The 25,851-nt window shown below is 42.1% G+C and overlaps 1 protein-coding gene across 7 annotated transcripts in view; it reads left to right on the top strand.

Moving 5' to 3' along the window:
• The window catches only part of LOC115259546 (uncharacterized), a 46,756-nt gene that overhangs the window by 10,020 nt on the left and 10,885 nt on the right, over positions 1–25,851 (top strand). The window contains exons 1-3 of one of the 7 annotated variants that reach the window (XM_062846587.1): positions 9,021–9,137; positions 9,857–10,926; positions 23,593–24,431. In XM_062846587.1, coding sequence (XP_062702571.1) covers positions 24,425–24,431 — 7 coding nt within the window. In that variant the 5' untranslated portion in view covers positions 9,021–9,137; positions 9,857–10,926; positions 23,593–24,424. Of the gene's footprint in view, positions 1–9,020; positions 9,138–9,709; positions 10,927–23,592; positions 24,432–25,851 lie in introns of those variants that run through there. The other 6 variants (XM_029860231.2, XM_062846591.1, XM_062846588.1 and 3 more) reach the window with 6 other exon arrangements.

Raw genomic sequence — 25,851 nt, 5'->3', positions numbered from 1 at the left:
CTGGGCTGGAATTTCCTCGAGGGATCTCACCCGAAACATTTTCTTCTCGCACTAGTCGCCACGGGTTGCGCTACTACTGCTGCATCAATGCGAATATTTCGGACCGAAAATCCTAAATATTTAATTTGCTTCCGTCCGATCGATAAGTATGGGACCTGTTTTTGTTTTTCTGTGCATGGAATTTACCGGAGCAGCACCGGCAGACCACGGCGGTATGTGGTCGTTTTACACGTGTTTTCCTGTGGATAGTTTGTGTTTTTATGAAGATAGCTGCACACTAGTATGGGACAAATATCAAATCCTCACTCCAGTCGACTTTTTAGATCCCATTTAGGTCCCATATGAACTGTGCAAAATTTCAGCGCAATCGGTGAAACTATAATTTAGCGCAAGCGGTTCAAAGTTTTCATAAGATTTACTAAGGGAAAATTTACACTTTCAGATAAAAAATCCCAGAGGGCGTCCCTTGTTTCCCTTATTCAAATCGATCAATGTTTCTTGTAGAAAAATCAATTATGAAACTTTCCTTCGAAGACCGCAAAACAATTGGATGCTTGTGGAAAAAGTTATTGATTTATTATCGATTAGTGATCCAATGAACGGCTTTTTGTTTTGCTTTATTAGCAGCACTGTAGCTGCTGCCTTGGCTGCTGTTGTTTCTGGGGGTGGTGATGCCTCCCGCCACCCCATGCAACAACGGCAGCAGCAGTGCTGCTGATAAAACAAAATAAAAAGCCGTTCGTTGGATCACTGATCGGTAATAAATCAATAACTTTTTCCACAAGCATCCAATTGTTTTGCGGTCTTCGAAGGAAAGTTTCATAATTGATTTTTCTACAAGAAACATTGATCGATTTGAATTAAGGAGACAAGGGACTCCCTTTGGGATTTTTTATCTGAAAGTGTAACTTTTCCCATAGTAAATCCTATGTAAACTTTGAACCGCTTGCGCTAAATTATAGTTTCACCGATTGCGCTGTAATTTTGTACAGTTCATATGGGACCTAAATGGGATCTAAAAAGTCGACTGGAGCGAGGATTTAGTTTTTCCATACAAGCGTGTCCCATACTACTGCACACTGTGGAAAACATTGGGTTGAGATGAATGAAGATGTTTTACTTATTTATGATACCATTCAAATCACGTTCAAATTGATCAAAGCAATCATTGTAACTATTAGTCGAATAAATTGTCATTTGTCATCCAAATCAGATGTTTTTTATTCCCAGTGGCCAGTGAGAAGATTTTTTTTTCAATTCTAGAAGCAAAATGAACTAAAGCCGATTCAGCCTGCAAAAGCCGAACAACGTCAATTATTCTAGCTGGCCCTTGCAGATGGAAGATGGACTTTTGTTGGTCCGGGACTAGGGGCAAGACACTGTACAAACGAGAGCAACTCTGATAAATTAGGAGTTACTCTTTTTATCGATGATCGACGAAATTTGTTGAAAGACATCCCTAAAACTGCAATTTTCATTCAGCACACGCAACACTTTGCAGTTTGAGATTGGTGCCAGATCACACTTTTTCTCGTTAGATCTGTCTTGCCCCTAAGGAGGAGCACCAAACGTGGAAGTTGATTCCACCTAGGGGCAAGACACTGTGCAAACGAGAGCAACTCTGATAAATTAGGAGTTACTCTTTTTATCGATGATCGATGAAATTTGTTGACACCCTTAAACTGCAATTTTTATTCAGCACACGCCACACTTTGCAGTTTGACATTGGTGCCAGATCACACTTTGGCACAAATGGGAAAAATTCTGAGGAACTGTGAAGAATTCTGCACAACACCTCGAACACAGATTTGCTCTCATTAGATCTGTCTTGCCCCTAGGATTCCACTGAAATTTGAAAAGCTTTGTTGGAAAATATTTATATGTATCGCAAAATGGGGCACGTTCGGTGTAGTACTAGATTTGTAGTAATGAGCTGAATTTTAGTATGGTGAGAAGGTCAATTCTCCGTTTCTGCAATGAAATGGTGCAAAAAGCGTGGGTATTATGATTCCTTGGCTAATTTGATGCTGTTTGAGCAAAACTTTGGATAACTATGTTGTTTATGTTGCAAGAAATGAAGAAAACAACAACATTGTTGCCCAAAGTTTTGCTCAAACAGCATCAAATTAGGCAAGGAATCATAATACCGTAATCCGGGGTAACATTGATCAGAATTTTCGATCTTTCTCGAATAATTCTCTTGTTAAAGCAAATGTTGCATGTTTTATATTTTCAAAACAAGTACTGGCCCTCTGATTATGTGTTAAGCTACTCGAAAAAGTTTTGTAAAACTTTTAAACATATTTAAATAGGCTTTTTAATCTAATTTTTGATTTTGTTGATTTGGGGTAACATTGATCATGTCAGTGATCAATGTTCGTTTGTGTTGAAAATACCCTTACTTACTAAATTCGGGGTCGCTGATATCGAATATGTTGTCCAAATTCTTACAAGTTATGTATTATTCGATTTATTTTAAAATTAAAATCCTCCAAACCGCGAATAACGCCTAAAGGTAGGCAATGGCTTAAGGAGTTGATAGGTTACTCTAAATAAATCGTATATTTTATTGAAAAAGAGCTTTTACATAAAAGTTTCGTTCATTAAATCAAACTCTAGGATATCATATTGAAGTAATACAGTGATTTCGAACCTCATATTGTATCTAATATTCATGCTGTGCATGAATGTTTGACAATGTATCTCATTGCGTTACGAAACATAGTTATGGAAAAATCGATTTAATTCAATGTTTATGAAATTCAATTTTCATGAATTACATGTCATTTAATAGCTAAATAATAGCAGATTACGATATACCATTCGATATCAGAAACTGATTCAATGTAAAATGCTTGTTTGAACATTTCATGAGGTCGGTCATGCCGATCAATGTTACCCCGCTGATCAATGATACTCCGTTTTACGGTACCCACGCTTTTTGCAGCATTTCATTGCAGAAACGGAGGATTGACCTTCTCACCATACTAAAATTCAGCTCATTACTACAAATCTAGTACTTCACCGATCTGTCCTATTAGTATAGTTCGAAAATTGATCCATTATATGAACAGGAGAAAACTGAACTTCTAAACCAGATTAAGCAGAAGGCAAAAAGGTCCTTCCCGTTTCTAACAATAGAAACGAAGGCTCCTCCTGTTTCGAAGGGGCAATGCTACACACGTTTCCCAAAATAGAAGCATAGACTTAACATAGCGGAAAACACTGGAGTTCCAGCAGGATTTCAGCGTTTTTATTTCCTCCTCAAGTGAGAGGCACTAATTTCCGGCAGCCTTTATCCCGTATGCCGTATCCCATATGCGATGGTGCGCGATGACGAACAAAAAGTGCGAGTCGAATCAAGGACGTTTCACGTTCTTTTTTTTCGCTTCGTCTCGAGTTTCCCTTTCATCGTCGCCTACCGCACGTAAATAAGGATAGAGACGAACTTGCGGGGATACCACAGCGTTGGTTAGACGAGGCATACATAAGGCATCATCTGGTACCACATAGAGTACCATGCGTCTCCATCTATCATGTGGATGGTGCCGTACTGTGTGTGGTACACCACAGAACGCTTGTGGGAGGTGGGTTGAGGATGATGGTCGTTTTTATACACGCAATATTTGATGTTTATTTACATAAGGAGAGGAAACTCCAGACAGCAAGCCTCGATGCACTTATTGGCGATCTCTCTTTCTCACAGCATGCTAAAAGATGTGTTGCTCTCTTCAGCTCAGTGTCTTCCGTGAGCAAACACGCTAACAAAACTCGACAAAAAAACTTCATATTGTGTTGTTTTTTTTACGTGTATGTTAACTAATGTTAATTCTGCAATATTCCCCGATATCTCGCTTTTCTTGCAGTTTTAGGGGCGTTTTTAAACAAATTTCGTGATCATTGATGAAAAGAGTTACTCAGAATAGGGTCCTAAAATTAAAGACGAAATCTCACTTATATTGAATAATACGATCAAGCATGGTATTCTAATCGAAATTCTACTTTACTCGAACTTGAAAAACAAAGGAATAATGAGAAAATTCGAAACAAGTAAAATGGTAAATAGTTCTACTTTGACATTTGAGGTCAACCTCGTGTGACTGAGCTCGACATTTTTCGCACTGGGATTTCAAAAATGTTCCTATCTGACATACACTGTGAAAAAAAATCACTCAAAGTATGTGTTATAAGCTAGGGACGAGACAAAAGGCTAAAAAAATAAAAATTATATATTTTCAACTACGGTTAATAAAAACGTCAAAAAATGAGTAAAAATGTACTCTTGAACCATATATTATGGTTTAAAACAAGAATCCCGATAGGACTTTAGGAGCCTATTTCTCACAGTTGCTCTCGTTTGCACAGTGTCTTGCCCCTAGGCACAGTACACGCTAACCCTCAGTTACCCAGATTGGTGTCAAAGCGACCCAGATTGAGCAAAACTGCAGTTACTCTAATCTGAGTAAAGGCACCTTTACTCAAATCTGGGTTACCGATGTTAGTGGCAAAATCTGGGTAACCGGTACCCAGCTCCTCCTGGACCTTGATTTTGTTAATTTATTTCCAATTTGGATTTTTGATAAAAAGCTCCCAATTCCCGTATGCTGTTCACTTACCTGATGCAGGAAGACAGTTCCCTGGAAGAATTTAACTGTTTTCCCGTCATTTATCCTCATATTTTTCGAGGAAACATCCATAATTGCCAGCGTTTGCCTGACCGCTGCCATTCTCAAGCCGGAAAAGGACAAAGTGCCGATTACCCAGATCTTTACCCAGATTCCACCAATCTGGGTTTTCGGGTTACCCGGATTTTGACAACTGCTAACAACATGAAAATCCGGGTAGAATCGACTCAGGCGATGGGTAGTTTCAGGTTAGCGTGTATAGCAGAGCTGGGTGGAGCCTAGGGGCAAGACACTGTGCAAACGAAAGTAACTCTGAGAAATTCTGAGTAACTTTTTTCACCAATGATCGGCGGATTTTTTTTGACAAACATCCCTAAAACTGCAAGAAAAGTGAGATATCGGGCAATATTGTTTTGATTTTGCGATAAATCAGGCAACACCCAAGTAAAAACGGGAGCAATGGGCTTTTTCAGCTGACAGGTCCGTGTATGCCACTGTTTACATCCGCCAAACAAAGGTGCAATCGCTAAACTGTCATTTTCATAGGAGAACTGTCAAAGGCCCGAAAAATGAGCTGATTTAATTGACGTCTGGCCATCTTGAGAAATTCTGAGCAACTCTGTGAAGGAAAATGTATTCTCCAGCACAGTGTCTTGTCCCAAGTACTGTGCTAGGGGTAAGACAGATCTAACAAGAGAAAAACTGTTGTTCAGAACGAGGGGCACGACACTGTGCTGGAGATTACATTTTCCTTCACAGAATTGCTAGGAATTTCTCCAGATTGCTCCTGTTTTACTTGGGTGTTGCCTGATTTGCCAAAATTTCTCAGAGTAACTCTCGTTTTCACAGTGTCTTGCCCCTAGGTTCAGAATTCCTAACAGTTCCTTGGATTTTCTCCTATTTATACCAAAGTGTGATCTGGCACCAATGTCAAACTGCAAAGTGTTGCGTGTGCTGAGTGAAAATAAGGCTATCCACACGGAAAAACGAAAGTACCCAAAAGTGAGTTCATTCCACCCAACTTCGAGGTTGCGTGCGGGAAGCCAATGTTGAGTTGCTGGAGTCGATGTTTAGGTAGGTAGTTTGCATTTAGGCGTATACGGCCAAAGTACCTAAAGTCAAGGTTCTTTTTACTCAACCGTCAGTTAAAATTACTCAACTTTCAGTACTGTGCCACTTACTCAATTTTGGCTTCCCGCATCGAACTCTCAAAGTTGGGTTGTTTTGCTATTCACTCTCTGACAACAATAAAGAGAGCAAATGAAACAGGATGCAAAAAAGAACTCAAAAGTGAGTTTAAAAATACTCAAATTTGGGTTCATTTGTTTTTCAGTGCATGGCGACTTGCCGCGATGGGGGTGAGAGCTTAAAGTGTAAACACAGTGTATATACAACTTACCTAGGAGCAAGACACTGTGCAAACGAGAGTAACTCTGATAAATTGTGAGTAACTTTTTACACCAATGATCGACGAAATTTGTTGAAAAACATCCCCAAAACTGCAAGAAAAGCGAGATATCGGGCAATTTTGTTTTGATTTTGAGATAAATCAGGCAACACCCAAGTCAAAACGGGAACAATCCGGAGAAATTCTGAGCAACTCTGTGAAGGAAAATGTACTCTCCAGCACAGTGTCTTGCCCCAAGCAACTTACCTAAGTTTCGTCAAGTGTCGTCAGTGCTTAACTTTTTTTTTGTTTTCAACTGTCACCCCGTTCATCGGATCCCAAGTAACAATTCCTATGCTTTCTGCTCTTAGGCATTATTTATAAAGGTTTTGTCATTGATTCGGTAAAGCCATTTAGGTTTGATAAAGCATTATATATTGTAAATCAGTCTCAATGACAAATGCAACTTCAAAACACTTTGTAGATACCTTCAAATCAATTCAATAAAACTTATCTGCTTGGCCTTTTTTCGAGCAAAAATTTTATTCTTATTCGAGTACGTGTTAAAACTTAATCCTAAAACTTCTTTCAAAGCCGTATGCAGGGCATTTCGCATCGGCCCCAAATCTTAATAGATTGCATAAAGTCGTCATAAAGTAATCTTAAACCTTTTCGGGATAACAAGCGGAAGCATTAAAGCAAGCTAAGGAGTGTTACTGCATTGCGATCTTTGCGTGAAAAATATATTTGATACACAATACAAAAGAAAACGTAATCAATCGCGCATAATTTCTGTTTCCACTCTTTGTTGATGTTTCATTATTGTGATTTATTATACTATCTAACTCCCTTAACACTGAAACAGATCAAACAAAAGCCTCAAAATATCACGAAACACTTCTAAAAAACTGGAGAACACATGAAATTTCTGCTTGTTTACATTTTTGACGGCTATCGGCCAGCCGGAGCGTTCTTAAGAACAGTCAGTCTGAATGCGCCTTTCCTTAGAACCTGAATAATAGTGTTTCAGTAGCGCAAATCATATGCGTTAGGAATAAGGGGTCTCATGCTGGTGTTTGCTCCGTATTCATAAGGAACAGCAACTCTAGAATATGTTGCTATAAAACTAACTGTTCTTAAACAATCTCAATCAAAACTAAGAGGGTTTAACTTGGCGGCATCCATATTTTTAGCTTTGATGTTCGGTTCTTGGTTGCAAATTGTGCACGCCATGTTGATGTTTGGATTGCAATTTGAATGCATAATTTCGTAAGCTTCAATCCCGCTAGTAATTTTATATATGACAAAACCCAAAACTGGCATGGCGCTTCGTTTAATTCAGTAATAATTTGTTGCATTGTACGGGTAAACTTTTATGGCATAAGTTTCGCTGCTATAGAAACAGAGTTTGACGCCGTAGAAATTGGCAAGCAAATATCATGGACATGGTGGACTGACATTATTTTATTATTTTTTGCATCCTCAACCATTTAAAATTAACTTCAATCCATCAATTTCAGATATTTTTTTTTAGATTTTAATCGTTCATTCAAGATGTTCTACGACCTTTGATACGGCTTGTTGATCTTTTTGCGACCTACGCAACAGGTCTTATCTTTGCTGTAAAACGGACTACAGGATTATGTCATAAAATTAGGTAGCATATAAAACGTTTTAAAGAATGGTTTTAACAACCTCCTGTAGGGTGGGCCCTTGGGGCAAGACACTGTGCAAACGAGAGTAACTCTGAGAAATTCTGAGTAACTCTTTTCACCAATGATCGACGAAATTTGTCGGAAAACACCCCTAAAACTGCAAGAAAAGTGGGATATCGGGCAATGTTGTTTTGATTTTGCGATGAATCAGGCAACACCCAAGCAAAAACGGGAGCAATCCGGAGAAATTCTGAGCAACTCTGTGAAGGAAAATGTACTCTCCAGCACAGTGTCTTGCCCCAAGGGTGGGCCCTTTTTGGCTTTATAGGGTTTTATCAAGGTTTTATTAAAGCTGTTAGGATTACTAAGCTTTAAAATGAGATTTATCGGTTTGATTGTAGCCACAGCCTGTAGGCAATGAGAAAACTAAAAATGTTACTTGGGATGTCAAAAATACATGGTAAACAAAAGAAATCAGCTGATCGCATCTGTCTCATTTATTTATTGCAGTTTTGAGGATGTCTTTCGACAAATTTCGTCGATCATCGATAAAAAGAGTAACTCCGAATTTCTCAGAGTTGCTCTCATTTGTACAGTGTCTTGCCCCCAAATATTTTATTAGATACTATATAAACGAGAGCAACTCTGAGAAATTAGGAGATACTTTTTTATCGATAATCGATGAAATTTGGTCGAAGACATTCTCAAAACTCCAATTTTCATTCAGCACACGCAACACTTTGCAGTTTGACATTGATGCCAGACTAGGGGCAGGACACTGTGCAAACGAGAGCAACTCTGATAAATTTGGAAAAATCGATGATCGACGAAATGTGTTGAAAGACATTCCTTAAGCTGCAATTTTCATCCAGCACACGCAACACTTTCCTGTTTGACATTGGTGCCAGGTGACACTTCGGTATAAATGGGAGAAAATCTGAGGAACTGTGAGGATTTTTGAACAACACTTCGAAAATAGACTTTATCTGGCTGGATTTGTCTTGCCCCTAGGTAAATACCTAGTACATAGGTGTGGGCTGGTATCAGCAAGAACCACCAATGTATGTAAATAGTTCATCAATTTTATTTAGATTTCTTTTACCGTGGGTCTTGCCGTGAGGCGGAGAGCACGCAGTACTAGAGTTATACAGAGAGAAAAGAGAACTTCTCAATCAAAAATCCCTCATAGCATGTCCATACCATGCATATCGCATATGGTGCTGTTGTTGGCGGGTTTGTGGTCTTTTACTGTAATACCTATAGTAAATAGTAGTATGAATGTAGATATTGCGGTTTCTGCTTGGCCTGCTGTGGCTGTGCCGGATCTTCGAAGAATCTTTACTCCTCTCCTCATTCTGTTTCACGCACGTACGGTGATTAGTCGCTGTTTTGTTTCGGTTGTTCATCACTCTTCTCCGGCAGGGAATATTTTGTGTGCATGCTGAGGGATAAGTGAATGTACATTGAATGGTTGTATACTTTTTCACAAACCTGATAGCTAAGTTTGTTTAGAAAGTGAGGATATGGAAGACAGAAGAGTAGGATAACATTATATCGAATATTGATACTTTAGTGAAACTTTAGTCTCAATATTCACTGAACAGTGGCGTCTGCATACGACACACGGAAACAAAATCGAACCTTTTACCCCGATCACGCGCGCCTACTTGGATTGATTGATGAGTTCGGTGGTTGTGCGCGAAAAGATAACAATGGCAATCGCTGTTCGTTTTGTTCTGCCTGCTCTAGCCTTAACGTGACGTCCTCGCGTGTATACGGTGCGAACTTATGCATTTCCGAAGAAAATCTCCCCAGTCGTGAGAATGATGATGACAAGTTCTAATAATAAGTGCGCGAACCCCGCACGTCACGCACCGCCGACGATGAGGAACCCGCGCGCGCGGCACGTTGTATCGTGCGGGACGTGACGAGTAAGGAGGATGTGTGGCGTGCGTTGAAGGAGCATCGCGCAGAGGCCATTATGTTAGGAATGTGTGGACCTTGGGATGGGGAATGAATTAAATGATTGTTTTGTTTTGCAGTGAAGATGAGACTGGACTCCCAAGAAGAGCGATTGCTGTGATTGAGTTTCATTGTGATATGTGATAACAGCGCCATCTGTGTAGCGGAGAAAGTGTTGATTTACTGTTTTTAAGCTAGAATCTATAGCTGTGCCTCTCTATTGATAGGTGAAGCTGTTCGCTGTGATATTGTAAACCCGGAAGCTCGTGCGCCTCAAAATGTGTGACGTTCGTTCGCATTTAGGGAGATAGTGTTAATTGCATTTGTTTTAAATTAACTCAGCTTCGCAACGGTGTTGGTTGTTCACGTGTCATATATGGGTATCATTATGGCGTAGATTGGGTCTCGTAGATGTGTGAAGCGAAGCTAACGACCAGAAGAAGAGGGTGCCTACTGTTTGTTTATCATCCATGACCGTAGCCGCCTATATGTAGTACCATCATCAGAGAGTATGAACCTACTTGAGGCGCAGGAGGCGTAGAAAACAAGATACAGTGGAGAGATCCACCCGCACCGTGGAGAAGTGCACACACATATCTCCACATGTAGATAGATAGGGAACGACACGGCGACCGGGGGCTGTTGACTCAATATTTAGACTACGTAGGTACGTAGTTATCTATAAGCCAGCAGCAACGGGACGACAAAGTGTGTAAAGCCATGTGAAGTATGAGGACGCGACGGTGCTCATCATCTCAGTGCTCTCCTCCGCCAACCAGTGCCCATTAGTCAGTTGTGTGAAGTGTGCGAAACTCGTTGCATCCGACGCGAGAAATCCAGCCGGAGTAGGAGGTGAAAAATCCCCTTGTGTACTGAAGTGTGACAGTTCCGTCGTCTGTCGACTGATGCTCAACTGCTGGCCTGATGCATCTTCCATCAGGGGCCGAGAAGCCGCCGACGATTCACCAGGAAAATATAGATGTGATAATACAGTAATTTGTTTTAGTGCAATTTTCTAATTAATGGCTGCAAGCAGCGGGGCGCCATCTGGTGCGAGTGAAAGTGACAAGAAGTGCGAGCAATAGTGCCGTCAAAGCAAGCGATTCAGCAGAATTGCAACTTTACGACACTGTCAAGGGAGATTACACAAGTACCCAGTCTACTGTGGTTTCCGTTCGTGTTTAATGAGAGTGAAAACTGTAACAGCCCAGCCACAACAAGCAAGCCGGAAAGCTCACACCATTCAACTTCTATTTACCTCACGGGATTATTACGTTTTATCGGTGCATGAAGAAAGGTAAGCTAAACAAAAACTGAAAGTAGGTTAAGGATTTGTTTGCTGATTCTCTCCGCCTGTCTATCTCGCCGCTCATTTGAAAATGTGAATTATCATCAACAAAGCATGCCTTGAAGGTGAACAACCAAACGCAGCAGCTGCCAAATTTTGCGTGGGTCTTGACCCCTGGTCAACTGGTGCCTTGGACTAAAAGATTGTTTCTTCTTTGACTTATCCACTCACCCTTCTCGTTGCTTTCGTCTCGTCACATGGTTCCACCACGACACGAGCCACGCAAGATCAACAATCGAAAAATCTGGCTTAAAAAAAAACGGCGAGACAACTGAGCAAACAGCCCTCGTAAAACGTGTTTTATGACCTTTCTCTTCCGACTAGTACTCTCTAGGCGCGTATTCATGCCTTTCAATCTTCCGCGCGCGTTGGGCAGCTCGTAAATCACACCTAAGCCGCACGAAAAAGCCAAACGGCGGCGCAAGACTCTATTCAGCGCGGAATTTGGCGCATCTGGCAACGGGGGATCCTTCAAACGTCAACATCTATTGTAGGCGATCACCCTAGTAGGCGCAGGTATTGTTCGTGCCGAAGCTTTGTCTCTTCTCGTGTCTGTTGTTTGTTTTTCATCTTCATTTCTCACATGATTACTCGTTTTGCGTACCTACATGTACCGTGTGTGAAGGATCAAACACATTGTGACGACCGACGATGAGTGACCTATTAGTAGCGATACGTTAAGTGGGCTTTTTTTGCCATTAAGGTGTTTCTTAGCACACGTAGCCTGCTGTATGGCAGCCGCTGCCATATTGGTTGCAAGCAAGTGTGCCACGCATCGAAATTTCACGATTCTGCGATAATGGGCGATCTGAGCCCGACAGTTCAGGGATGATTTCATGGCGATGGGATAGAGAAGGGGCGTAAAAATCCGAATGAGTCTAGTTTTTGCATTTTAGTCATGCAGTTTTACCGGATCTAAATGGTAGCCCAACAAGAATCGCACGAGAAATGATATCTTTACAAAATGTCTTGGTCAGTTTGTAGCTGGGGTGAAGCGGAATCGGCCCTGGGCCAATCGCTTCCAGTCAAACAAATTAAAACAGCAGTACACATTGTTTGCACAGTGTCTTGCCCCTTTTCCTCAGACTTAAAGGGTGGTATTTACCAAGAAGTGCTGTGAAAAAGGATAGAACCAAGAAATGACCAAGGAATGATCTAGGGAATGATTTCGCTGTCAAAATTCCATCTGCTGGCCTTATGCGGAAAAATGTCCCGTTCCTAGGGGCAAGACACTGTGCAAACGAGAGTAACTCTGAGAAATCATGAGTAATCTTTTCACCAATGATCGACGAAATTTGTTGGAAAACACCCCTAAAACTGCAAGAAAAGCGAGATATCGGGCAATATTGTTACGATTTTGCGATAAATCAGGCAACACCGATGTAAAAACGGGAGCAATCTGGAGAAATTCTGAGCAATTCTGTGAAGTAAAATGTACTCTTCAGCACAGTGTCTTGCCCCAAGGAATAGGTCAAGAAATGGTCAAGAAATGATTTCGTTGTCAAAATTTCTTGAGCGGAAATAAACGGAAATTGCGACACGGAGCTCTCACTTTTCCTTATGCGGAAAATGTCCCGTTCGATTATTCCCCAGGGAAAAGTGATATTTCTTCCCATAAATGTTGTTCACAATTCCTTACAGTTCCTCAGATTTTCTCCCATTTATACCAAAGTGTGATCTGGCACTAATGTCAAACTGCAAAGTGTTGCGTGTGCTGAATGAAAATTGCAGTTTTGGGGATGTCATTCTACAAATTTCGTCGATCAGTGATAAAAAGAGTAACTCAGAATTTCTCAGAATTGCTCTTGTTTGCACAGTGTCCTGCCCCTAGTTTAGTAATAAGAGGGGGTTTATCTAGAGTCCCTATAATTAGAGTCTGGCGGACTGTCACTTTCGATCGGAGCCAATCGAGCATGACGTCATAGTGTCCTCACCGACAAATGCTACAGCGTGACGTCATGCTTGATTGGCTCCGATCGAAAGTGACAGTCCGCCAGACTCTAACTAGACTGACTCTAGGTTTATCTTGGAGCGTTTTCATACCAGCTGAGTATTTAACACGTGAGACACAAGGAATTGTGTCAAAAATGGGTTGACTGCATCCATCTTACCTCGAATTTACACCTCTTAATCGACTTCAATGGTGTTGAAATCCAAATTTGCAAACTAACCACCTCCATAAATTATGTCCATCTGTGGTAAATATTTGCTAAACCAATATTTTTCATCAGTAACTTGCTCTCGGCAGAAAAACATCTTGCATATTATTAATACACCATACTGCTGGTCCGGCTTACATCGCTTGCGATTCTATGGTAATGGACGTATTAGCACAGCTGTGCTAATCGCCATCACTTCCAACATCCAGCCACACAATGAAGTTTAAATTCTTCAGTGGAAATTGTTTTGCCTGGAAAATGTATGGAGAACTATTTTTTTGCTCACCTTCTATTTCACGCTCGCAGTTTGAGCAATGAGTATTGAGCATCCCTAAATATAAATGAACTTCTTACGAGAACAAATCTGGAGCTCGATTTGAATAGGTCGTATGTGCTTTCGTCGATTAAAAATTCGATCAGTTGGATTCGCTTATTGTAGCGAAAACCATTGAAATTGAACAAAGTTGATACATACAGCAGAATCCTCACAAAATAAGCTTTCCATTCCATCATTAAAAGTCTCAAAAATATCTTCCATATTGCTACAATAACTAAAATAAACTGATCGAATTTTATATCGACAAAAGCACATACGACCTATTCAAATTGAGCTCCAGAAATCATTTATAGAGGCGCTTAATTCACGTGGTTTTGTACAAGGAACATAAACAAAAAGATTCTGCTTGGTAAAACTAGTGTCGCCTTCCTGAGTTTTTCAAGAATTTACGGTAATTGAAGTCAAACATAAGGGACCGAACTAGGGACAAGACAGATCTAACGAGAGATATTGTAATAGGAAGAACTGAGGCGAATGGGCTGAACAAATAACACCGACTTGAACAGTAACAAACTAGGTAACAAGTAACGATTTATTAATAGTATGACGTGAACAGTAGGAGAGCTTGGTGTAGAATGAGGTGACGGGCGCCTGTCAGCTTTTTAAGGCCTACTTGGCAAGGCCTACTTCTTTACTCCCTCTCGATCGAGGAGTCCAATGTTCCGACGTAGATGTTCGAATCTTCCGGTGTCCTACGCTTTTGTAAAAATGTCTGCCAACTGATCATCGGTTCGAATGGGTTCCACCAATATGCGTCCAGATGCGATATGGTCACGAATAAAGTGATGCTTGATATCGATATATTTGGCCCGTTTGCACTCCAGATTTTGGGCCATCCCGATGCAGCCACGGTTGTCCTCATAGATCGTCACAGGTTTCGCAATCTTCACTCCAAGGTCAGCCAAGAGTCCGGATAGCCAAATCGCTTCTGCTACGCCCGCCCCCAGGCTATGTATTCAGCTTCACTGGATGAGGTAGTCACTGACGTCTGCTTCTTGCTTGACCACGATACCGTATTCCCGTAGACCTCGAACAAGAATCCACTCACCGACTTTCGATCCGAGGTATCAGTAGCCCAGTCCGCATCCGCAAACCCAACCAATGGCTCGTTATCCTTTTTTCGTTGGTACTTCAAAAACGTTCCCTTGGTGCCTTTCATGTACCGCCTGTAGCCGTGCGGTTAGGGTCACCAAGCTTCTAATCGCACCATGCTATGGGGTGAGGGTTCGATTCCCGCTCCGGGCAATGAAACTTTTCGTGAGAATAGTTTCTTCTCCGTATCCACTGGTGCATGCTCCGTGTGTCCCTTGTCTAGTGTTTAAGTTTCATTCAGTCTGTGCAGCCTCTGGCTGAAGATGATGTCCGCGTCTTTTTGTTTAAATGTCCGGCCGAGTTGACATCATAATGTACATTAAACTGCCTAAGACTTCCCGGTACGGCTCTTCTATGGCTTCTCCTTTACTGCGGACGAGCTGAAGCCCTTTCTCCATCGGCGTTCTTGTTGGATTGCAATCTTGCATTTGAAACTTCTTCAGAACCCTGTCTATACTTGCATCTTGTGAAAAGTTCATCTTGCCCGACTCCTGGTCATAGACGATTTTCATTCCAAGGAAGTGTTGGACCATGCCGCAATCCGTCATCTTGAAAAACTGGGACAACTTCACAGCTTCAATCGTTTTGATCCGTGCTCCCATGATCAGCAAATCGTCGACGTATATGATGTAGACATCATCATCCCCCTCTCGTCGACGCAGGTATACAAGCAATAGTCATGCTGTGATCTTTTGAATCCGAGCTTCAATAGTATTTGGTTCAGCTTCTCGTTCCAGCACTGCTTCAGCCCGTATAGCGACTTCTGTAGCTTGCACACTGTTCCAGGATCCGCTTTGACACCGTCACGTACTGCCATATAAATGTCCTCTTGAAGATGGCCGTGCAGAAAAGCCATCTTCACATTCATCTGGTGTACGATTAGTCCTCTCCGCAACGCAACAGCTAAAGCCATTCGAATCGTCGTCAGCTTAGCTACCGGGGCATAGGTTTCATGGTAATCAAGCCCGGGCTTCTAAAGGAATCCTTTTACGACTAGTCTAGCCTTGTGCCTCACATGGTTTCCATCAGCATCTTCTTTACGGCAGAATACCCACTTTGGTTGTAACGGTTTCACTCCAGCAGGACGTCTCACTAGCCGCCATACCTGGTTGCTGTCCATTGATTGCAGCTCATCACGTACCGCCGCCAGCCAGTGGTCACGGTTCTCGATCTCATTGTAGCATTGAGGTGGATCTGAAGTATCTTGAAGTTCTACAGCAGAGGTTGCTCTGAATCCCGTTAAAAAATCTAATAACTTACCTGGGGAGCCTGCGCTCCCGTTCGCTGCGCCTAGTGGTTGACTCTGGACAGTCGTCACTTCTATGTTGCGAAGGGAGCGCCCCAGGGTTTTCTTCCTCTACGAACTCTTCGAAAATAGCTCCATCATCGGATTCGTTACCAGGGTTGTCACCAGCTACTTCACGAGCAACTTCTTCAATTGGATCGCACGCTTCCCCCTCTGGCTCACACAGGGTAGGGATAACCAAGGGAACTTGGATAGCTTCATCAGGTTGCTCATCATACGGAAAACATTCTTCATTGAATTTTACGTCTCTTGCAATCACAAGTTTTCTTGCAGCTCTGTCCCAAAGCCTGTATCCATTCGGGGAATAACCAATCATTATCGTCTGGCGACTCTTGGGGTCCAACTTCTTCCGCTGCAGAGCCGGGATCCACGTCATTGCTTTACATCCAAAAACCTTTACCTTCCTGATGTCCGGTTCCACACTCGTCCATCTTTCGGCTTGAGTTACGTTTCCGGCCAATCCCATCGCAGGACATCGATTCAGCAGATACTTCTGACCACATATTCTTCGGAACCTTCGAATCTATAGATTCGAATTACATGCAAACTTAAAGTTGATTTAAAGTGGAAATGGGCAATTCTGCGACTGCTTCAAGATTGTACCAGTATAATCTTAAGTTGATTCTATATTTGCCCACTTCCACTTTAAATCAACCTTAAGTTTGCATGTAAAGTAATGATTGCACTAAATACACCGTATATCTGCATGCAATAAGGCTTCAGTACTGTGGTTACTTGGGTATTAGCATGGATCTGACCTTCTTAACCAAAGTCCGATTGAATCGTTCAGCAACCCCGTTTTGCTGTAGGAAGTACGCCACCGTAGGTTGAACTTGAATGCCTCGCTTCTTGTAGTAGTCCCATTGTTCAGTCGAAAAATATTCACTGCCTTGATCCACTGTGAGCTTGCTGATTCGTGACTGCCACTGGGTGGTGGCCATAGCTTCATACTCCTTGAAACAACGAAATACCACTGACTTGCGCTTGATCATGTTAATTACGGCAAAGTGTGTCCAGTCATCTATAAACGATACGAAATATCGCGATGCGTCCCAGGCTGGCGGATCTATGAGGCCACACACATCGGAATGAATTCGCTCCAGGGGACGAGTGCCACGCTCCCTTACGCCGTCGAACGGTTCCCGACATTGCTTTGCCATCACACACGTATCGCAGAATCCGATTCCTTCAAGCTTCTCAACAAATCCGGTGGACATTCCGTGCTTCATGAGAGTGTTCATGGCTTGTTGGCTTGCATGTCCCAAGCGACGATGCCACAACTTTCTCGTTTCGGCCACGCTGATATTGGCTTAACCCTTCGATCCAACGTCCAATTCTTAGCTGGTACAGGTTGCCACGAAGATACGCCACTCCAATAAGATTTCCGTACAGGTTGCCACGAAGATACGCCACTCCAATAAGATTTCCGTCCTTCCTGAACTCCACACGATCAGGACTTCCTCCTCCTCTCCTCTTCTTGGCGTAACGTCCTCACTGGGACAAAGCCTGCTTAGTGTTCTATGAGCACTTCCACAGTTATTAACTGAGAGCTTCCTCTGCCAATGACCATTTTGCATGTGTATATCGTGTGGCAGGCACGAAGATACTCTATGCCCAAGGAAGTCAAGGAAATTTCCTTTACGAAAAGATCCTGGACCGACCGGGAATCGAACCCGTCACCCTCAGCATGGTCATGCTGAATACCCGTGCGTTTACCGCCTCGGCTATATGGGCCAGATCAGGACTTCCACAAACAGTGAATAAAACTTCAAGTCCCGCCTGCGAGAGCTTCTTGACCGAGGTTAGGTTTCGGTAGGAGCACAACGTTCTGAATCTTGGGGCAAGACACTGTGCTGGAGAGTACATTTTTCTTCACAGTGTTGCTCAGAATTTCTCCGGATTGCTCTCGTTTATACTTAAGTGTTGCCTGATTTATCGCAAAATCAAAACAATATTGCCCGATATCTCGCTTTTCTTGCAGTTTTAGGGGTGTTTTTCAACAAATTTCGTCGATCTTTGGTGAAAATGGGTGAAAAGAGTTACTCCGAGTTTCTCAGAGTTACTCTCGTTTGCACAGTGTCTTGCCCCTAGTTCTGAATATGGAATTCAATTCCTTTGTTCAACATGCCTTTTATTTCTCCGGCATACTTTCCGACCAGCGTCACATCGTTCTTGGCCGGTTTCTTCACACGGCAGTCTTTCTTTTCTTCATATGCCCGGTTTTTCCGCACCGGTGGCACTTGCCAGCAAGAATTCTACTAATCCTACTAATGGGAGGTACTAATCCTACAAACGCTGCTCCGATATCTTCACCCGAGTCATCCAAGAGGTCTGCCCGCTTGCTTTCTTCAGCCAGCAGCCGCTGTTTGACTGTCTCCAGCTGTCAAACTGCAAAGTGTTGCGTGTGCTGAGTGAAAATTGCAGTTTTGGGGATGTATTTAAACAAATGTTGTCGATCATCGATAAAAAAGAGTAACGCCTTGGGCAAGACACTGTGCTGGAAAGTACATTTTCCTTCACAGAGTTGCTCAGAATTTCCCCGGATTGCTCCCGTTTTTACTTGGGTGTTGACTGATTTATCACAAAATCCGAGGGGAGCGACACTACCCAAGTAACCACGAAGCCGTATATAAGTGCATCAATTTGGCCTTATATGTATATTTAAAATTGTGTAAATAATGCTGCACTACTTTAAACACCTCATTGAAGCAATATTAAAGTCGAAAAGGGCCCCACTAAAATTAAATTAGTGCCACATATTGCAGCACGTTGACAACCATTGCTAAAGTGACATAAATGCATGTGCTGTTCATTTTCATTTGAACATGCTTAATACGTGCAACTCGAAAAACCAAAACAAAAATCTATTTTTAGCACCGTTTTGCTATCGACGGTACTAATGCCCCCCCACATGAATGTTTGAACCATTTTTTTTTTGTTGCCGGGTCGGGAGTCGAACCAGAAGTGTTGAAGACCGCTAGATGAATTCCATACGCGCTGGTGCCGTGGACCGTTACTGCTACAGTGGTAATAAGATATATTTCATTAACTAAAAGGAAACTATTCTACTGCCTCAACCATTTCAGTAGAGGGCAAAACGACTATGGCATATATGATATAATCCCTGTAATCCAAGCTGTAATCACATTCTGATAAATCACTGATAAATACATAATGCATTCTAGAAGATATTTAACCGATATAAGAAAATTAAAACACCCTTCGTACACTGCTCATAATATTATGCTAATTGCGGTTTCCATCATTATTGGCATGTGATAGCAGTCAACAGAAAAGAGAAAAGGTCATCTCTAAAATGGTTTTGCTGAAGAAAGTCGTCCATCGGTGGTTCAAACGAGGATTAAGTTGGTCGGGAGTCGAACCAGAAGTGTTGAAGACCGCTATAGTTGACCGTGAAGTTGTTAGCTCTTCTTGATTTCATTTGTTTACCATTAGAGTCAAGCTTTTATAATTGTATTGTTAGAGCAACCTTTGCTAGTTTGTACTATAGATAGTAGAGTAAACATAGATCCGCTAAGATGAATCCGTTGTATCCAAACGAACTGTCAAAATCTGTATCCAAACGAGCATGACGTCACGATTTGGACAACATCAATGGAGCACATGACGTCATATTCAATCGTCGCACTTCTGAAAATTACTACTTCCACGCTTGAAACATTTTAGTCAGCGGCGTCCGCGGATCTATGTTTACTCTACTATCTATAGTTTGTACATTGCATTTATACAGTTTCTGCAGTGTTGAATTATTGAATTATCGTATATCACCTTTTAATGCACCCTAATGTAAAGAAAAAATGTAATGCATCAAAACATTGATAATGCCAATCTAAAGGATTATTGCATGATAAGTGTGGAATTACTGCATTTCGCATTACAAAGGTTGATATGCAGTCTAATTCGTGCAATGATATAATGCTTGTGGTTACTTGGGTAGTTTTGCCAAGGCGAAAACCCCAAAAAAAAAGCCGAAAAAAGTCGAAAAAACTAGGTTTTTTTAAGCTTTTTTGAAGGTTTTTTTGGCTTGGCAAAACTAGTGTCGCACCCCCTGGAAAAATCAAAACAATGTTGCCCGATATTACGCTTTTCTTGCAGTTTTAAAGATGTTTTTCTACAAATTTCGTCGATCATTGGTGAAAAGAGTTACTCAAAATTTCTCAGAGTTACTCTCGTTTGCACAGTGTCTTGCCACTAGGGCAAGACCTAGGGGCGAGACAAATCTAACGAGAGCAAATCTGTTTTCGAGGTATTGTTCAGAATTCTTCACAGTTCCGCAGAATTTCTCCCGTTCATGCCAAAGTGTGATCTGGTACCAATGTCAAACTGCAAAGTGTTGCAGTTTTAGGGATGTCTTTCAACCAATTTCGTTGATCATCGATAAAAAGAGTTACTCAGAATCTCTCAGAGTTGCTCTCGTTTGCAGTGTCTTGCCCCTAGGGCAAGACACTGTGCTAGACAGTACATTTTCCTTCACAGAGTTGCTCAGAATTTCCCCGGATTGCTCCCGTTTCTACTTGGGTGTTGCCTGATTTATCGCAAAATCCGAGGGGAGCGACACTAGTTTTGCCAAGCCAAAAAAACCGAAAAAAGTCGAAAAAAAAACCGGTAAAACTCGCACAACTCTTGCGGGTTTTAGCGTCTTCTTTGGGCTTTTTTCAGCTTTTTTAAAGGTTTTTTGGCTTGGCAAAACTAGTGTCGCTTCCCCTGGCAAAATCAAAACAATATTGCCCGATATCTCGCTTTTCTTGCAGTTTTAGGGATGTTTTCCAACAAATTTCGTCGATCATTGATGAAAAGAGTTACTCAGAATTTCTCAGAGTTACTCTCGTTTGCACAGTGTCTTGTCCCAAGAGTAACTCCAAATTTATCAGAGTTGCACTGTCTTGCCCCTGGTTATCGCGATTGCGTCAAAATCTTCTATATAGAGCGCTTAGCATAATCATAAAACTCTAATCTAATAAACTGCTGTCAATCACCCACGCACGAACTAACTAGAAGCAATTATCCACTACCTAATTCAAACGCTCATCTCTCACACTAATTGCCCAGCTTAAACACAGAATCAGTGCGCAATAAAACACTCCGCTACGACCGGATCAAACCGCACTTCCATCAGCCAGTCAGTCATGCAGTCAACGTTCAACGTGTCCATGATCGCGAACTTCTCGCATGTCTACGACGATGCGATGCGATGGTCGTAATCCTAGGTGCGATTCGCATCAAATGGGCTCACGGCAGTCGGCACCGGAGTAAACTGCTCCTCTCCATAAACGAAATCCTCGTCGTCACGTCGCGTCGGGTCGCAGATATTCCAGCTTACTGTAGCAGTGATGCGCGTTGGCCTACACGTTCCCTTCACCGAAAAGCAGATGTTTTTGTTACTTATGTTACACGTTTTGAATTTTGTGAATTTCCTAATTTTTATGTGTTATGGGTCTATGAAATCTGTAACTGTAATGGATCATTGAAGCCAACTTTTACAAAAGAGCCATCGTATATGGACTGTAACACAGTGATAGCAGTCGAGTTACGTGAAACACACAAGACTTCGGTGGCGCTATCTGTTCATTTCAGTTATTTTAGTGATCCATTGAAAATCAAAATGTAGAAGAAAAAGTTCAAGGACAGGGTCCGAGAAACTCAGAAGTTTGGAGAGAAAGGATTATTATTCAAATTCCATATTGTTTCATAAAAACAAAAGATTTCCGAAGAAACATGTGAGTTGAACGTTTCGTATATAAGGTTAGATCTGACAAGCATGATCGGTGTTAGATGACCAAGTGTTACTCGAGTGCCACTTAAGGTCTTAATGTCGTTACAGAATCCATACATTTGAATTACGTAACTGTGGTAAAAAACTGCCAAGTTAACGCAGTTCCTCAGATTTCTTCACATTTATTGCCCCCAGGTTGTATTTTATGCTTCACGTCCACAAAAAATGGGGTTGTAGGGGTCTAGGGGCAAGACAGATCTAACGAGAGAAAATCTGTCTTCGAAGTGCTGTTCAGAATTCGTCACAGTTCCTCAGATTTTCTCTCATTTATACCAAAGTGTGATCTGGCATCAATGTCAAACTGCAAAGTGTTGCGTGTGCTGAATGAAAATTGCAGCTTTGGGGATGTCTTTCAACAAATTTCGTCGATCATTGATAAAAAGAGTAACTCCGAATTTCGTTTTCACAGTGTCATGCCCCAGGCAATGGTACACATAAGCTTCACGAGCAATTCTAGAACTTTACGTCTGCTTGTATATGCTTTCTCACCGTCCCTCGAGTTGTTCTCAGGGTGCTAAGTGCTCTATAATGAATGACTTCGCCAGCCTATTGAAAACAGATAATAATTCTACAATTCCATTGCAACGCACCCAGCGCTTGATGTTTATTCGCTTTCGCACCTTCGAGAGTTTGCGGCATTATTATAGACGAAGTGCCGCTCAGCTTGGCTCAGGGGGTAAAACGGCACGCAATAAGTAAGATTAATTATCCAGATAGCCTCCATCAGCCGCAGAGAGGTGATTCCGATTCGGCAGTAACATTGACTAGACAAGTGTCAACAAACGCTTCACTCAACTCGAGCAGAACGATATGATAAACGTGCGAGGATGACGCACTTGAAGCTACGAACCTCTCTGCGTAGAGTGTTTAGATTGTTTTGATTGATCGTGTCGATTAGATTCGAGAATGGTGCGGGGCTCTTTTTTGTACCGCCGCAACACCGATCTAAACCGTGCAATTTGCGTTGCGTTAGGAATGTAAACAAACCGCCCGGATCCAGTGTAGATTGAATGATTTGTTTGAAAACAAACTACTTGTTGGCGTCGTGGGACCTTGACCTTATCAAAGCCTGGGGAGGGGGGAGGGGTTTGGTGTGGCAAGACACTGGTGTTAACGAGAGCAACTCTGAGAAAATTTGAGTTGCTCTTTTTATCAATGATCGACGAAATTTATTGAAAGACATCCCCAAAACTGCAATTCTCATTCAGCACATGCTACACTTTGCAGTTTGAAATTGGTGCCAGATCACACTTTTGTATAGTTATGAGAAAACTAGGGGCAAGACACTGTGCAAACGAGAGGAACTCTCAAGAATTCGCAATTACTCTTTTTACGATGATCGACGAAATTTGCTGAAAGACATCCCCAAAACTGCAATTTTCGTTCAGCACACGCAACACTTTGCAGTTTGACATTGGTTCCGGATTACGCTTTGGTATAAATTGGAGAAAATCTGAGAAACTGTGAGGAATTCTGAGCAACACTTCGAACACATGTTTTTTCTCGTTAGATCTGTCTTGCCTCTAGATCATAGCTAAGGCCAGTAGTACACAGGGTCAAATATTTGATAAGGAAAGAACTCAAAAACAACATCAGTTTGACACTAATGAAAATTCGATAGAGTCAAACGAGATGTTTGAGCATTGGTTTCTTTTTGGACAAATATTTGACCCTGTGTAATAACAGCTTAAGTTTCCAGACCCCTCCATGTGGTTTAGACTTCTGAGCCGTTAACGTACCGTGAAAGTTGCTGAACCGACAAATTTGTTAGATACCTTAACCGATAAAACTAATTATGATTTCAATTATTGTATGAAATGATTTTTAAATTTATTCTTTCAATCATAAAAGTCATGATAATATCTTACATTTTTATATTAATACCAATCAAATCTAAGATCGTATGTATCTCTATCTCACTTTTCAGGATCAACCAGCCCCAGGCGTTCTTCAACAATATCCGGATCAGTGTCACGCTCTTTAACCGTCGCTGTTGTTAACCTTCCTAGTCCATTAGTCAGTCCGAACACACAGCGGCCGCAAACCAGCTTCCAGACCTAGCACAACGTATGCATTCACTGCACGAAATTAGCAGCACCAAACAAGAAAACAACAGCAACACCAGCAACGACCACGACCGCAATCGCGTTTACCATCGGCGACGGCGTTGCACTGATCCCCATCAACGGCGTCGTTGTCGTTGTCGTCGAGGAGAAATTGCTACTAAAATAAGGCCATCGCCGGCTGCCAATCCCGGTCTCTTGGAGCAGCTGCTGCTAGCCGCAGCGGCTACTGTGGCAGTGGTCAACCGTGGTAGTAGCGACAACACCAGCGTCGATCACAGACGGCGGCGGCGTCGCCGGAGACGACGACGGTCGTTCACGTTTTGAACGTGTAGCCTAGAAATCGCATACGCGTTGAAAGGCGAAATTACCCATTTTAGCACGTTTGCCGCCGCCTACTTGGGTGATCGCTGAGGCTGTATCGTTTCGATCGACGAATGCGAGCGTCTCACGGGTGGTGGCCGTTGATGCTTCATCGTCCCGCACCCGCACGCGCTGTCACGCGATGAATGTTGATGCGCTGCGCGCGAAGATTTATGTGCCATTTGACAGTGCGCTCAATGTAAGCAAATCAAAGTAGTCGGAAATCGATGTGTAAATACAGTTGGAAGTGATTTATGGTACAAAAAATCGCCATCGGAATCGTTACAGTTGTTGTTATTGTTGTGAATATCGTTATTGCGGGAGGAGCTTACGATGAAATGTAAGTAGCTTTTGAAATTATTTATCAAATGGTAGTTTAAGCGTTTATTTATAACTAGGAACAAGAAACTGCGCAAACGAGAGCAACTCTGAGCAATTCAGAGTAATTCCGTAACTCTTCTAGGGGCAAGACACTGTGCAAACGAGAGTAATTATGAGAAATTCTTAGTAACTCTTTTCACCAATGATCGACGAAATTTGTTGAAAAGCACCCCTAAAACTGCAAGAAAAGCGAGATATCGGGCAATATTGTTTTGATTTTGCGATAAATCAGGTAACACCAAAGTAAAAGCGGGAGCAGTCCGGAGAAATTCTGAGCAACTCTGTGAAGGAAAATGCACTCTGCAGCACAGTGCATGGCCACAAGAACGGAACACTACAAATGTGTAATAAACGTGAAGGGTCTGTTGGAATCGTCACTTAAGGCCAACACTGTCCACGAAGCTACCCAGGGGACCGACAACAAACTACCGGGGGAATGTTTCGGATTGCGTACGGCGGAGAACACGGGAGCACAAAGCAAGATACGTTTGCTCGTCGCGGCGGTCGGTTTATTTATACTAACAACAATATATGTACAAGAAATAACAATCAACATACATACATTTAGCAGGGTCGGCGCAGGGCATTGATGATTAACATCGCAACATATATTAGGCTGGCCCAAATATTTCAACAGGGTCTGCGGATCGTCCTCGGCCTACTAGGGGCAAGACCGATCTAACGAGAGAAAATTTGTGTTTGAAGTGCTGTTCAGAACTTCTCACACTTCCTCAGATTTTCTCCCATTTCTACCAAATTGTGATCTGGCATCAATCTCAAATTGCAAAGTGTTGCGTGTGGTGAATGAAAATTGCAGTTTTGAGGATATCTTTTAACAAATTTCGTCGATCATTGGTAAAAAGAGTAACTCCAAATTTTCCAGAGCTGCTCTCGTCTAGGGGAAAGACACTGCGTAAACAAGAGTAACTCAGAGAAATTCTGAGCAACTCTTTTCACCAATGATCGACGAAATTTGTTGAAAAACACCCCTAAAACTGCAAGAAAAGCGAGACATCGGGCAATATTGTTTTGATTTTGCGATAAATCAGGCAACACCCAAGTTAAAAACGGGAGCAATCCGGAGAACCTCTGAACAACGGTGTGGACGATGGTAAATTGTCTTAATAGTATTGGCGGAATTGGGGAGCGAATCGGACTGGACTTGAAAAGAAATCAACTTTACAATTTACAATTAACGTCTTTATTACTCGATGTTAGAATAGAAACTAAAAATTCAAATTGAAAATTTCAAAAGCATGGACTGCTTCGATTGTCGATGGCATGCTGCGTTGCATTTACTCGACACTCCTCCTCAACGCTGCTGCTGTAGACCACACTGCTGTCGAAGTACCCCCAAACGTAACCTCGCTATTGGCTTT

Source organism: Aedes albopictus, chromosome 1, assembly GCF_035046485.1.
Source record: "Aedes albopictus strain Foshan chromosome 1, AalbF5, whole genome shotgun sequence".
In the NCBI taxonomy this organism is placed as follows: domain Eukaryota; kingdom Metazoa; phylum Arthropoda; class Insecta; order Diptera; family Culicidae; genus Aedes; species Aedes albopictus.
This window is presented reverse-complemented; position numbering and strand designations above follow the sequence as displayed.